Source organism: Oryzias latipes, chromosome 5, assembly GCF_053564925.1.
Source record: "Oryzias latipes strain Hd-rR chromosome 5, Olatipes_Hd-rR_3.1".
Taxonomy (NCBI): domain Eukaryota; kingdom Metazoa; phylum Chordata; class Actinopteri; order Beloniformes; family Adrianichthyidae; genus Oryzias; species Oryzias latipes.
Window position 1 is genome coordinate 30,507,501 of NC_136241.1, and position 12,862 is coordinate 30,520,362.

The 12,862-nt window shown below is 37.3% G+C and overlaps 2 protein-coding genes across 2 annotated transcripts; both read right to left on the minus strand.

The window, feature by feature from the left end:
• Positions 1-862: 862 nt before the first annotated feature.
• Positions 863-5,469, minus strand: LOC101155269 (neuritin). Its single transcript, XM_004069136.4, has 3 exons — positions 5,105-5,469; positions 4,490-4,643; positions 863-3,694 (listed from the first exon to the last, which is right to left on the minus strand). Exons 1-3 carry the CDS (start codon positions 5,295-5,297, stop codon positions 3,478-3,480), a joined length of 564 nt encoding a protein of 187 aa, XP_004069184.1. The 5' UTR covers positions 5,298-5,469; the 3' UTR covers positions 863-3,477.
• Positions 5,470-6,681: 1,212 nt separating this feature from the next.
• LOC101155508 (translocon-associated protein subunit alpha) lies at positions 6,682-12,349 on the minus strand. The gene is made up of 9 exons (XM_004069137.4): positions 12,169-12,349; positions 11,070-11,194; positions 10,903-10,993; positions 10,419-10,546; positions 10,132-10,266; positions 8,005-8,081; positions 7,528-7,606; positions 7,343-7,436; positions 6,682-7,259 (listed from the first exon to the last, which is right to left on the minus strand). The coding sequence occupies exons 1-9, from the start codon at positions 12,236-12,238 to the stop codon at positions 7,195-7,197; spliced, it is 864 nt and encodes a 287-aa protein (XP_004069185.1). The 5' UTR covers positions 12,239-12,349; the 3' UTR covers positions 6,682-7,194.
• Between the last annotated feature and the right edge of the window lie 513 nt (positions 12,350-12,862).

Below are 12,862 nucleotides of genomic sequence, written 5' to 3' on the forward strand. Positions count from 1 at the left end.
TAACATCCCTCTCTCATCTTCCCTCCTTTCCTTTTCTGTCTTGTCCAACACAAAAGATTTTCAAATATGATTAAAATTAATAAAGTTCGGCCTCGATTACAAAAGGGGTTTATTCAGACATACCTCTGGTTTGTCAGAAGATTCATAACCCCTGTTGTTAAAGTAAAATATGTCCAACACAAAAGGCCTTCAGCTCTCATCTGTTTGCCCAGCTGTTGGACAGGACAAGTTAAAAAAAAAAAGAGATCAGGAGGCAGTAAAGACGTCCAGAATTTGTAAAACTGTATTCCAATGTTTTCTAGAGATCAATGCAAGTCCAGCTGCATTTCCAAAGTTCAAAGAGGCAGAAGCTCTAAAGGAACTGGATCCATGAGCAACTGGAACAACATTTCAGCACCATCATTTACCAACAAAAGCATTTCCTACTTCTAAGTTAAACCTTAAAAAACCTTTTTAAGTAGTTCTATTTATGATCGACGAGTGAAATCAAATATTCAGGTTAATGTATTCCTCTTTGGACTGATGATTGTTCAAGATGAGTAAATTAATTATGTTTAAAAGTGAAACGTTTTTTTGTTGCCATGCCCATGTCTTTACTTGTCGGAAGGTTTTCAGCCCAAAGTCATAGTCTGACATTTTCTCTCATGCATGAAGCATCCAGGTGGAATCAAGCAGATGGGCGAGCACTGGAGAGTGGAGAGATCCTCATTAAGGAAACTGCTTCAGGAAAGGCTGAAAACGAAGACAAAACAGTAGATGGACATAGAACCTACATCAGTGACTTCCCACAATCCAGCTTTGGGATTTTAGACCCTTTTAAATACAAAAAAGAACCAATTTTCTTAAAAGTAAACCCGACACATTTCTGATCTTTGTTCTTTATTATTACTTAAAGAGTGTTTCCATGTATTGCTTCACATTGCTTGGTATACATGTCAAAAATAAAAAGCGAATTGATTCTGAACTTTTACATTCAGGAGTTGTTCCGATGTCTAAACTTTCAGGGGTCACAATCATTTTCATGCTTTTCTTTAACAGCATACAGAGACACCAAGTTCCATGACAAAAAAGGTAACTTTACATATTGCTCATGCTTTGGAGATATTTCAACAGTTTTGGTGTTCTCACCGTCAAAAACGCGATGGAAATGAAAAAGAAATGAGAAAATAGAAACAACCAGAGTAAAACATGCGTTCAGAGGATTGAAGGATGCCGTTACGCTGAGGAGTCAGATCATGCATTTATCCAAAAGAAAACAAACAAAGCCCATTTGATTCCCAAAGGGTTCTAACACTGTCCTTATTTCAGTTCACAAACGTAATGATCATGCATGTGCGAGAAAAAAGACATCACAGTAAATATTCAGGATCAAATTCTACACATTGCGAATGTATGTTTAGAGGATTTGTGTTTAGTAATTGGAAAAGTCATGAAACATAAAGAAAAAACGTTGAAAGAAATTCTAAAATTATTAATTTTTGAATGAAAAAATGCCATGCCAGGTATTCTATGGTGTAACAATTATTTCACTGAACTGCTTTTATGGTTACTCCCTTTAAAATAAGTGTGTTTTTGGGGGGGGATGGAACAGAAGGCAACCGTCTTTAAAAATCTATCAAAAATGCATTATTTTCTTTTTTTTACACCCTGAAAATTATTCGACAAGTCTTCATGATCCGTCTGGCAGGGAACGTTTTGACGCCCTGCTCTACAGAAATCTGTGAAACAATGTTCAGAATTCACACCTAGGATAGTCTTTTAACGCACATCCAGAGGTGAGAAATCTTCAGAGCTTTGAGCGAACTCCTCCGGGGGTCGGGAGTGACGGAGCGGTTTGATGACTGTTTTTTGGTGAAGCCTTACATTAGCACCTCAATAAGGCAAAAGGGGCTTTAAAGAAAACGAAAAAAATGCATGATTGTCATTTGACAAGAATTTCTATTGTAACCCTTGTGCTATCCTAGGCAGTTTAATGTTGGGAGTTGGGTCATCCAGACCCACTAGACAGCGCACTAAACCTTTTTTCTTCAGTGATTTGTGATCTTCACTGGTGTCCATGGATTACATGAAATCTTTCCACCTTTATCCACCTTTGTCATGGTAGGGAGAACACGTCAATGTAAGGGTGGGGTCATAAATGGTGTTTCTACCTACCAGGCCCAAAGCCCTTTACAGTCACAGACCCATTCACCCTGTCACACATTCACACACTGGTGGCGGCATAGGATAGCACAAGGGTTAAAGAAGGTCAAATTGGGCACACACAGCACATTTAAACATGTTTTGGTGTCACATATGCAGTTCATCACATATCCAGTTTGTAACCTTGTGGTTAGTGAGGGTAAAAAGGCAAATGTGTTGTTACTTTTGTAGATAAAATGTCGTTCTAATCCTCATTTGGACAACTGAACATCCTCACAAAGTTTGCTTTCTTCCATGTGCACAAACTCAAATGCACCCCGTTGCACTTTAGCTCTCATGGAACGAAGCATGTTGGACATTTAAATCATTCAACGTTCAACATTTTCACATTCTTTTTTAAAATCTTTAAAATTTTATTCTGTTTTGGCTTTCATATTTTCTTGTTTTGATCAAGTAATAGTTTTTTTTCCCGTTCGGGTAACGCTTGGTTAAGTCAGATGTATGTTGTTTTGTTTCACTACAATACAGAAAATCTGCCCCACTGTCTCTCTGCCTGCCTGGAGACGATCTTTACAACAACTGGTCTTATTTGTACCAAGCTTGAGTCCAATGGATAGAATAACATTAGCATTAAGGGGATGTTGAACCTTGTCTTGACTCCAAAAAAATATACAGAATCTCAAAAGTTATGCATTTTCAAAACACCTAATCAAATAATACAGTTGTCATTTAATGGCTTCCTTTTAATGTTTTGGCTGTGGAACTTGTCCAAAATATGGCACTAAAAGTACTATAGATAGTTTCCAAATACTGAGAAATGGTAAAAAGTGGAAAAAGCCAACTGCCATTCTAAGGTTAAAGTCTTTTGAACTGAAAGTAGCATCATTTACACAAAATGTCAAATTATGCCTTTAACAATCAGGATAGTTCTAAACACTTTTAAACAATGCAATAATATGTAGTGGAGAAACAACATGAGCATATATGTATAATACAGCTTTACAGTTCTGATTGCCTCCCTGTGAGCCGCTGGCACGTAAATGCAGAATGAGTTGCTGTGCTATGATCACACACCGTCTAAAAAAGCCTGAGGGACTTTGATCTGCTTCAACTTATCCAGTGGAGTCTCCTCCACAACTTCACGAGACACAAGGAAAAGAAAACAAGGACTCTTGAAATAAATGATTCATTAAAACAAAAACTGATTGTCTTTCCAGAGACATTTGTGGCTTTTTGACAACTCTTTTAGGTATTTGTCTCCTTGGCTTAAATTTGAGGATACAACTTATTCTCGTCATCAGAACAGCTCTTATCCCGTACTATTTATACAAGGCTTCAGTTGGGCCCAGTCATGGCCAGCATCAGTGGGATGATGAGGGCAGTCAGACACCAACGTGTGTTGGACGAGGAGCTGGGGCTGCAAAGGTCAAACAGACTTCCCTGGAAGCGGATCTTCCTGGAGTCCTGCCTCAGAGTCTCCCAGATGGAGCTGACTTCCTCCTGACAGTCGGACAGCGCGGTAAGGGCACACGTGTGGAAAGCTTCCCAGTGGCTGCGGCAAGCAGAGAACCGTCAGATTAATGTGGCGTCGGAAATGAGTTCACCCAGCATGCTCACACGCGCTTGCTATTGTGGATTAATTCATTCGCCAGCAGTCCATTTCTCAGACGGACCAAACGAGCCTTCAAGTTCTGTTCAGTCAGAGTGAGGTTTAATTACCATGGCAACTGCTTCAGAGAGTGAAACAATTTCACAGATGATATTACAACACAGTTTTCATCAGCAAGTTCAAATGCAAATCTTTGTCTTTAGCAGACTTTTGCAGGGCTGGATTGGATGCAGAACCAAAAGGAAACAAACTGAATTTTATTATGGCTGCAGTGAAGTTATTAATTATTCAACACAATGTCTCAGTGTCTCCGAAACATTAATTTATCCAGCCCAGGATCACAGCATCTGCTCTTTTTAATTTTTGGAACATAGTCTTCCTTTGTATTTCATTTTAATTGCATTGAAAGCAGCTCCCTTGCTTGATTCAATCTAACAAAAATAATAATTCTTTAATATGTGTGCGATGATTTGGGGTAAAAGTGCTGTCAGTTTGCAGATCTTGTCTGTGTGGAGTTTGCCTGTACTCTTTAGATCCTCTTTTTGTCCAAAAATATGCACATTTTGTTGCCTTGTAATCCTAATTTCCCCACAGTTTGCTTTGTAGTCCCTGTGCTGGTGCATTGACCCTCTGTGCACAGTTTACCTTCACCAACACCCCTAAACAGTTTGACATGAAATATGACAGGTCTATCATGTCAAAAATGCACAGATCAGTGCTGCTTATTCCTCACAATACCTGCACACGGCAGCCACGCCCCTCTCACTGGTCACGTTCTCCTGGTAGTTGTCCATGCTGTCTCCCAACTCCAGGACACAATCAGAAAAATCTTTGTAGATATTCTCACACTTCACATCTGCAGAATCCGCTGGTACTGTGAGGAAGAGGAGCGCTGCAACAAAGAAACAGAGGATGGGCATATTTCTATTAAACACTTTTGAATTTAGAAACAATCTGTTTATTCACAGAGGACAGTTTTTCTCTGCAAGACATGCACACAATTTGCATTTTATTTTTGCATCAGAATGGATTAAATAGATAAATAAACATTCTGTTTTCAACCGCTTCTACTTTATTCATGTGAGTATTTGTGCAGCAGACTGGAAGTATCTATACTTAGAAATGTTTCATGATGAAATGTCACACTCTCTCACACAAACACAGACAGAGAGGGAGCCAGAACCGTCATTGTTTCCACTACAGCCAGCTGGCCATTGAACAGCTCTCACATAAGCATCACGTAACACCGACACAGACAAATAAAGATGACAGTTGAAGCATCAACAAACGGATCACTTTCTCCAACCGACCGGCCCAGCGACGCAGACCGCGCCGGATCCGGATCCAGCTTACCGACAGCGAAAGCCAGAAGCCCTGCGATCTTCATGGACGTGAACATTCCCATTTCATCCCGGCGATGTGACGCCGTGAGAGACGCTCCACCGAGCCGATCAGCCGCCCATCTCCAGCCGTCGGTAGGTGTGGAGCGGAAGCTCCCCGTTCCGGCTGCTGCTGACGTTACCTGCCCCCGGAGCGCTGAGCTCATCCCCCCCAGCCCCCACTTTCAGCACCGGACAGCTCCCGGAGCGGCGCGACACGCCCTCTGAGGAAGAGGAGGATCAGGAGGACCAGGAGGAGGACTCTTCTCCCAAATCACTCCAAAAAAACAGTTTATACAATTGTAAGCAAAAAAAATACGATTTATTTGTCATTTTAAATGAAAATCACTTGAATGTTTTTTTTTGTTTCTGTACTTCTCAACTCTATCATTTCACAGCCTCATCCATTGTTGAATTATTGATTGTTCTATATATATATATATATATGTGTGTATCTAAAAGCATTCTTTAATCTGCACAGCTTTTTATGATCAAAATAGCCTTTGAAATGTGGTCATACTAGATTTTTTTCTCTGTTAATACATTCCAGGTTTATTGTAATGATTTTATTTACTTTTTGTTGTTGTTGAAAGTTTCCGCTAAATTAGGTTAATTTCGCACAATAGCTCAGCAATAAACTAAAAATACTCAATAAATGTGTTATTTCAAATGTTTTCTGTTACAAACGAAATACTGAGCTATAATAAATGCATTACAGTCCTGCAAGGACCAAAAACACAACACTTAGACAAATGAGTCTACAGTTGTGATCTGACCGGCAGAATAAAACACACACAAAAAATAAATAAATGCATCATTGAAAATGCAAAAAAATATATATATATACAATGCTTAATAGCAAATTAAAATTAGTACTTTTTTTCCCCATTTTGTTTTTTCCTATCTGAATTTGTATCTGGACTAAAAGTCTTCTTTCTTTGAAATTCTTCACCAGTAGATGAATTAGAGACTTCATTGACACTTCCTACTTTTGGGGGAAAAAAAAAAAAAAAAAGAATTCAGTGAAATAATCTTATTTTTTCTCTGCTTAAATTTCTTAAACACAGTTACGTACATCTTTTTGGAACATTTAACATATTTGGGTCATCCTGATTTAGAGGCTGTCTTAAGAGCTTCATCATGTCATTATGTAGCAACAGAAATGTGAAAGAAGGACAAATTTACAAGGAAAAGTGTTAAATTGCATAAAGACTGTCTTTTTATATACACTAACCAAGTGAATAAACAGTCACAATTAATGGAGATAATACATTAGGGAAGTATTATTTGTGTGGCGATAAAAACTTGTCATCAAACTCCCAGTTCACATAGTATTTTTTGGTGATACAGTAGTGCGATTACCCTCTTACTGAACTAAAACAGGGAAAACAGTTAAACTCACGACAAAAAGTTCTTTTAAAATAAAAATAAGAAAGAATGGAACAGGTGTAGCAGAAAACCTCAGAGAAATCGTAAATCTTTCTCTATACTTAACAGCAAACTTTGTGTGTGTGGATAGCATTTACTAAATAAAAAACATTTCTTAAAGCATTTGACTTTTGTATATTTTTATTTTGTTTCAGCCATCTGTATTATTACAAAATAAAAATAAAAAGCTCCTTTGGAAACACCCCATACAACAGAAGGCCTGTGGTTTATTTTCATATCATGTTCTGGTAGAACTTCACAAAAACAAAGCAGCCTGATGACGGCATCCAAGTGACGGAGAAAGGAGACTAAAGTCACATAATCCGTTTTCCTGATTATTTATGTGAAAGTAGTGTTTAATTCAGACTTTTATGACTGCTATAATACTGTTCAAACTAGTTCTGACCCCAATTCAAAATAAAAAGGTTTAGACTCAAGTCCTGTGTTTAAGTGGTTTAAAGATAGCACAGAGATGCTCTTCACACTTAGAGGCAGAACTTTCAACAGACATCCACAAATCCTCACTCTGACCAATATTTGAATCATAAAAACAACCGGCAACTTTGTAAAAAGCAAATCAGAGAGGACCATTCGAGTGTCTAATGAGTGACATGATGGACAGAAAACGATCAACAGTTACTGATCAGCTCCAGCTGCCCGTTTGGCTCGTTTCTTTGGAGACGTTTTAGGAGAAGCTTTGTCTGCAAGACAGGAGAACAAACACTTCAGATTGTTTGTGAAGTGGAACAATAGTCTCCCCTCACAGATGCAGAACTGAACATACTCATGGCGTTGAGCGTCTCCGTGGGAATCCAGCTGATGTCCACATCATTGAGGCCAGCAGTGCCTTTCTCTATTTTAACAGGGAGCCTTTTTCTCTGCAACACACGTGACAACGGAAGGTTCATGGATTTTTCTAAACCAAGAGGTGGTTCATCAGAACAGCTCAGCTGCAAATCAAACGCGTACCGTCCTGGACTCCAGAACCTGGTACATCCCAAAGAGCATTAGAGCCACCAGTCCGAACAGGAACACATACATGAACATTCTGAAAACACAGCAAAAAACTGAGAAAATGCCTCCTGGAAATACAAAAGTTTTAGTATGAAGGCTAATCTAAAAAGATCCTCTAAAACGTATCAATGAATTGACGTGCAGCAAACAAATATCTTTGAGACAAATTTTATATTCTTTTACATAAAAGGAGTCTATGCACCAAAGTCAGTTTGGTGTTTTATTTTAAGGTGACAGTAAAAACGATACAAGGAAGGTTTGATTTAGATCTGATTTACACTTAAGATGACAATTTTTACATCCTCCTTATGTTATCAGCTATGTGCGTTATCTTCCATGAAGTATTTTTTCCATATGCGCTGTTCAAAAAAAAACGGCACCTTTATTTCCTTTGAATATTTAAACATCCGACATAGCTAAATGCCGACTTACGTTTCTCCGTCGAGGCCCTCTTCTCGCTCAGTGATGGTGACGGTCTGGTTGTAAATGGCCGTCTGATACACTCCGCCCTAAAGGAGGAAAAAAGTATTTACTAAATATTACACACCATGGCTTTAATTGACATACAAATGCAAATAAAAATATTTTTTTTATTTACGAGTTAAAAATACTTAACAAATTCAAGAATTAAGTGTTAAATTCCCACTCCAATCATCTTTTGATTTATTGTAAAAATGTTCCCAGTGGTCTTTAAATTACAATGATGCCGTTTTAGTCAAAATACGACAGACGACAAAATAAAGAAATGCTTTTTCATTTTCACAATGTAACTGCATCAAATGACTCAAAAATAAATTAAATGTCACTCCTTTAAAATGCTTTTTCATCATTTCATTGCCCACTGGTATTGACTTATGCTATGGGGTGGATGTGAAAACGCAAATGCAATCCCCTCTTTGCATTTTCACTTTAATTATGTCACAGAATAAGCGATGTTAAAGAAGAAAATGAAAAAGCATTTTAAAGGAGTGACATTTAATTTTATTTTTGAGTCATTTGATGCAGTTACATTGTGAAAATGAAAAAGCATTTCTGTTAATCCATTTTAATGATCAAATTAGATATTTCTAATTGAATTTTGATACACATTTACTAGAGAACTTTTTGAAAATGAAATGTCAAATACCATTTTCTTTATCATTTTAATTAAGTGACAGAATAAGTGATGTTGAAGAAGAAAATGAAAAAGCGATTTGGCATATTGCTTTTTCTTTTTAATTTTGAGTCAACAAATGCAGCTTCATTTTGAAAACGAAAAAGCATTTCTGGTTTTGACTTTTATTTTTAATTATGCTCCCGAAAAACTTCCATATTAAAGAATCATGACGTTCTCAGTGTCTGTATGGAGCAACTAACCTGAGATCTGAACACAAAAACACAAAACTGTCATCTTAAATGAGCTTAAGAAATTATTAAATTGTGTTTAGTAAAGTGAAAAAACAACTCTTTGTGTTCTAGAAAAAAAATAACACAAAAAAAAAAAATCACACAAAACGAATGAAGGTAGGAGGTCTAAACTGAAATTACTATTGTATGAGAGACACCTAGTGGTGATGTTGGAGATTCCAAACCCAGGCGACTTCTGAGCCACATTTTGCCCTTTGACCTTGGCTTTGTGGCTCGCCGGTTGAAAAATAATAAAATAATAAAATGCTTTAAGTCTTAAGTATTATAGTATTTTTCGGCTAATGAAGCAAAGCAAAACAGACAAGTCCAACTTTATTCCACTAGTTTACAAGCACAGTACGCATTACTGCTCTTGACTTCAGTAGCTTTAATGCTCTGTGGCTTCTTGGCCTAACAAAGCTGTACATTTGGACAGATTTTGGACCGCCATGTAGCACGGAAAGCACAACCAGAATTCATACTTAAGGCGTACCGGATTATAAGGCGGACTGTCTGTTACTGAACAAAATTCAAGGATTTTACGTGTGCCATATGGTTTAAAAACTAAGGTACGAGTCACTTAATTAACTCTGATTTAATTTCAATTATTTGGATGAATGCATTTCTGGCAGATAAGTTAAAATTAAATGTTTTCTGCAAATGAATGCTGACATAACAATACCTACTACTACAATTGTTGCCTTGAGAGGATCCTATGTGGTATAAGGAGTCTTATTTTGAAAGGAAGACATTTGAACCTCTTTCATAAGTTATGAAGGATTTCCTATTTCAAAATATGTTCCGTTTATGTTTATTTATTTGTATTTCTCATAATTGTAACAGTAACATAAATATATCAGAATCTAACCAGCATCTTAAGTGAGACATGCCTCTGCTGGGTTTTGGTCAGTAAGAAACTGACCCGAATGGTTCTTCAATTCTGTAAAGTTGCAGACTCCTGATCTAAGAAGAAGCAATATTTTTCTATTCTATGAAATTAAAAAAATTCTCTGAAACTGCTTTAAAAGCCATTTTCTTATAAATTTTAGATCATAAATTGGTGATACGATCTGCGTTTTATTTTGATGAGCGGCAAAGGGATTCTGCAAAAGTTACAGTAAAGTAAAAATCATCAAAGAAAGAGTCTGGAACTTAAAAAAGTCCTGTCTGTACCTCAGAGCCGAGGTAGCTGAGGAGGATGACCAGACCAAAAGGGCGTCCGGCCATGGGCTGTGCCGGGATGAAGGAGTACTCAAAGGAGGCCTGAGCCTGCGGCTGGACTACAGTGTTCAGGGGCAGAGCTGTGAACTGCAAACGCATAAACATAAACATAAACAAAAAAACAAGTCTATTTAAAACACATCAGTTAAGAACATGTGAAAGGAAGTTAGTGTCTGCAAAACAGAAGTTTCCCTTAAATTGAATGAAGTCTGATGGACGTCAGCTCAGATGAAACTTACGTTCTGGATGAAGAACTGGAAGTCCTGAGGGTATCGGAAGGAGGCCTCCAGCGACTGGACAGTGAATGTTTGACTTCCTTTGTTTGTGAAACCAACCAGGAACTTCACTATTTCGTTGGCAAGAAACTCTAAATGGATTAGGAATACAAATCAATCAGCAAAATAATAAAAATTGGAAGCAGAAAAAAAGTTTCACAAAGCCTGTTAAAGACCCACTCCAAGGGAAATGGTGTTTTTGACATGTTCTTGTGGCATTTTTCTCATTATATATATATATAAAGAAATTAATCTTAAAGTTGCATTTCTGAGTTTTTCTTCCAAAAGCTTGTAGCTGTGATGTAGAAACCACTACGGCAAGCCACAAGCTCCCTGCTCCGCTCCATTCTGATGCATGAACTCGCAGACAAATAGATCCGTGATTTGTTTTTTCTCTTCGTTGTTGAAAGACGATTTGAATGGAAGTTTGAAAGAACTTAAGACCGACCTTCTCCGGTGGTGAAGATGATGGTAGTGTCGGCATCAGGGTGAGAAGTCACAAGTTTCTCAGCGGCTTCAGAGTCGTCTTCATCTCCTTCCTGATGATGACGAACAAAATGCCGTTAAACAAAACTCGATGTGGTCTTCACTCTCCTGGCTCATAATCGGACAAACCGCGTTTTGTAGCTGATCCTCTTCAACAAGCATCTCTTCATCCTCCTCTTCCTCTTCCTCATCTACAAGAGCATCTGCATCATCAGTAACTTCCTCAGAGAAGTCGGATTCGGCTTGGACGCAGCCTGGAAAAACACAAACACACCAATAGGCCGTGTGAAATAGGAGGACAAGTGCTTATGGTTGCTGCATTAATGTTCTTTATTCTCTGAGATCGTGGTTCCAGAAACACATGACCAAGCTGCCAACCAGTTTTCTTCTTTTGCTCAAAAATGAATAACTTCTAAATAAACAGATAATTATTTTCTTTTGTGCTTAAAAATATCTGTATGTGCAGAAGCCAAAAAGGCAGTAGGCCACCGTCATGAAGGTGGTTTTTAACTATTTTTAAAAATAATTTAACAATAAATAACAATAAATAAAAAATCAAAAAGGACCTGATTACTACTGTTTGTTTTAATTTGAAAGCAACCTTTATTTTCAAAATAAAAGACGTTTAAAAAAAAAAAGAAAATCGTTATTTTAAATATTTTTAAAGAAATCCTGAAAAGTTCTTGCAGATTAAGACAACTATATACTGTTAATAAATAAAATATATATTTTTTAATATAATCATTTTCATTCTAATAAACATTTTGTTTACTTGGGATTTATTAATGAAATTAGAGCTTGTTGTTTCCATTATTAGAGATTCAATCTAAAATGTTAAATCTAACAGAAATTAGCTTTTAAAAACCAAAATAGTTCACAGAAAATTCCAACTGGTTCCCATTTTTTCAAGGTGACGTGTCCCATTTATCCCCCTAAAATTAAGGAGGCACATATGTGGACAGAATCCACACGTTTTGCTTTAACTGCCATAAAGAAATCCTTTCTTGTATATATATGTAAATGTATATATATGTATTTTTGTCTTTTCTACACACCAACTCAAACCATTTCTGGTGTGAATGAGTTTTAGTAATCAGCTGATGTGTTTGTAAAGGCTGATCTCTGTATCTGACTTTTATGCCACGTCAATAAATGTGGACTGAAGTTTGCAAGCTACTGTGACGACAAGGGAACTACAAGTCCCGAGGAGCACGAGGGCAAAACTCACCGACAGATATGAGGCCACAGGGGAAGGCCAGCAGGAAAACCAGCAACAGTTTGGGTCCGAAAGAGAACATTTTTGCAAACTTTAAGGGTTCGTTAGTAACACATCAGCGTTCAGGAGCAGAGAAGGCAGAGGCGGCGCAGAGAGGAGTGATCTGAAGGGTTGGCCCCGCCTCTGGGAGGGGCCAGTTACATTCACCGACAATATAGAGGCTCGGATATTAGGCCACAAAGAGTCAGTAACGTTTCCTCATTTGTTTTTCGTATTCAGCTTTTTCTGAAAACAATAGTTTTTAGAAACGCAAGAAATGTGTTACATTTTCATGAATATACCATAATTACTTTTTTTCCAGCCTAATTAAAGTCATCTAAAAACCGCCAGGTCCCTCAAGAGAAAAAAAAAAGAAAATTAAAAACCCGCCCAAAGCGTTCATCAGGAATTAATTAGCTGTAATAAGCAGTAATTAATTATCCTTTGTTTATTACCTCCTATTTTAATTAATAGTCCAACTTTGAGACATTTCCCAATGATATTACATCCACAATCTTACTGCGAATCAAACGTGAGCACATGTACCCCACCATTTCCCTTTTTTTTTTAAAACATAACAACAATCAGAAAAAAAGAAGTCAAGAAAAAAAAAACTTATTGGTAACTTATTGTCAAACTCAAAGTGGAAGTTCTTTCTGCATTTTTA

Excerpts from the sequence above, each read along its gene's own strand:
- LOC101155269 (XM_004069136.4), bottom strand. The coding sequence starts at position 5,297 with ATGAGCTCAGCGCTCCGGGGGCAGGTAACGTCAGCAGCAGCCGGAACG. Across the intron at positions 4,644-5,104 it reads GCTTCTGGCTTTCGCTGTCG|CGCTCCTCTTCCTCACAGTA; the intron begins GTAAGCTGGATC and ends TCTTTGTTGCAG. Across the intron at positions 3,695-4,489 it reads GGCGTGGCTGCCGTGTGCAG|CCACTGGGAAGCTTTCCACA; the intron begins GTATTGTGAGGA and ends TGCTTGCCGCAG.
- LOC101155508 (XM_004069137.4), bottom strand. The coding sequence starts at position 12,238 with ATGTTCTCTTTCGGACCCAAACTGTTGCTGGTTTTCCTGCTGGCCTTC. Across the intron at positions 11,195-12,168 it reads CTGTGGCCTCATATCTGTCG|GCTGCGTCCAAGCCGAATCC; the intron begins GTGAGTTTTGCC and ends GTGTTTTTCCAG. Across the intron at positions 10,547-10,902 it reads CATCTTCACCACCGGAGAAG|AGTTTCTTGCCAACGAAATA; the intron begins GTCGGTCTTAAG and ends TAATCCATTTAG.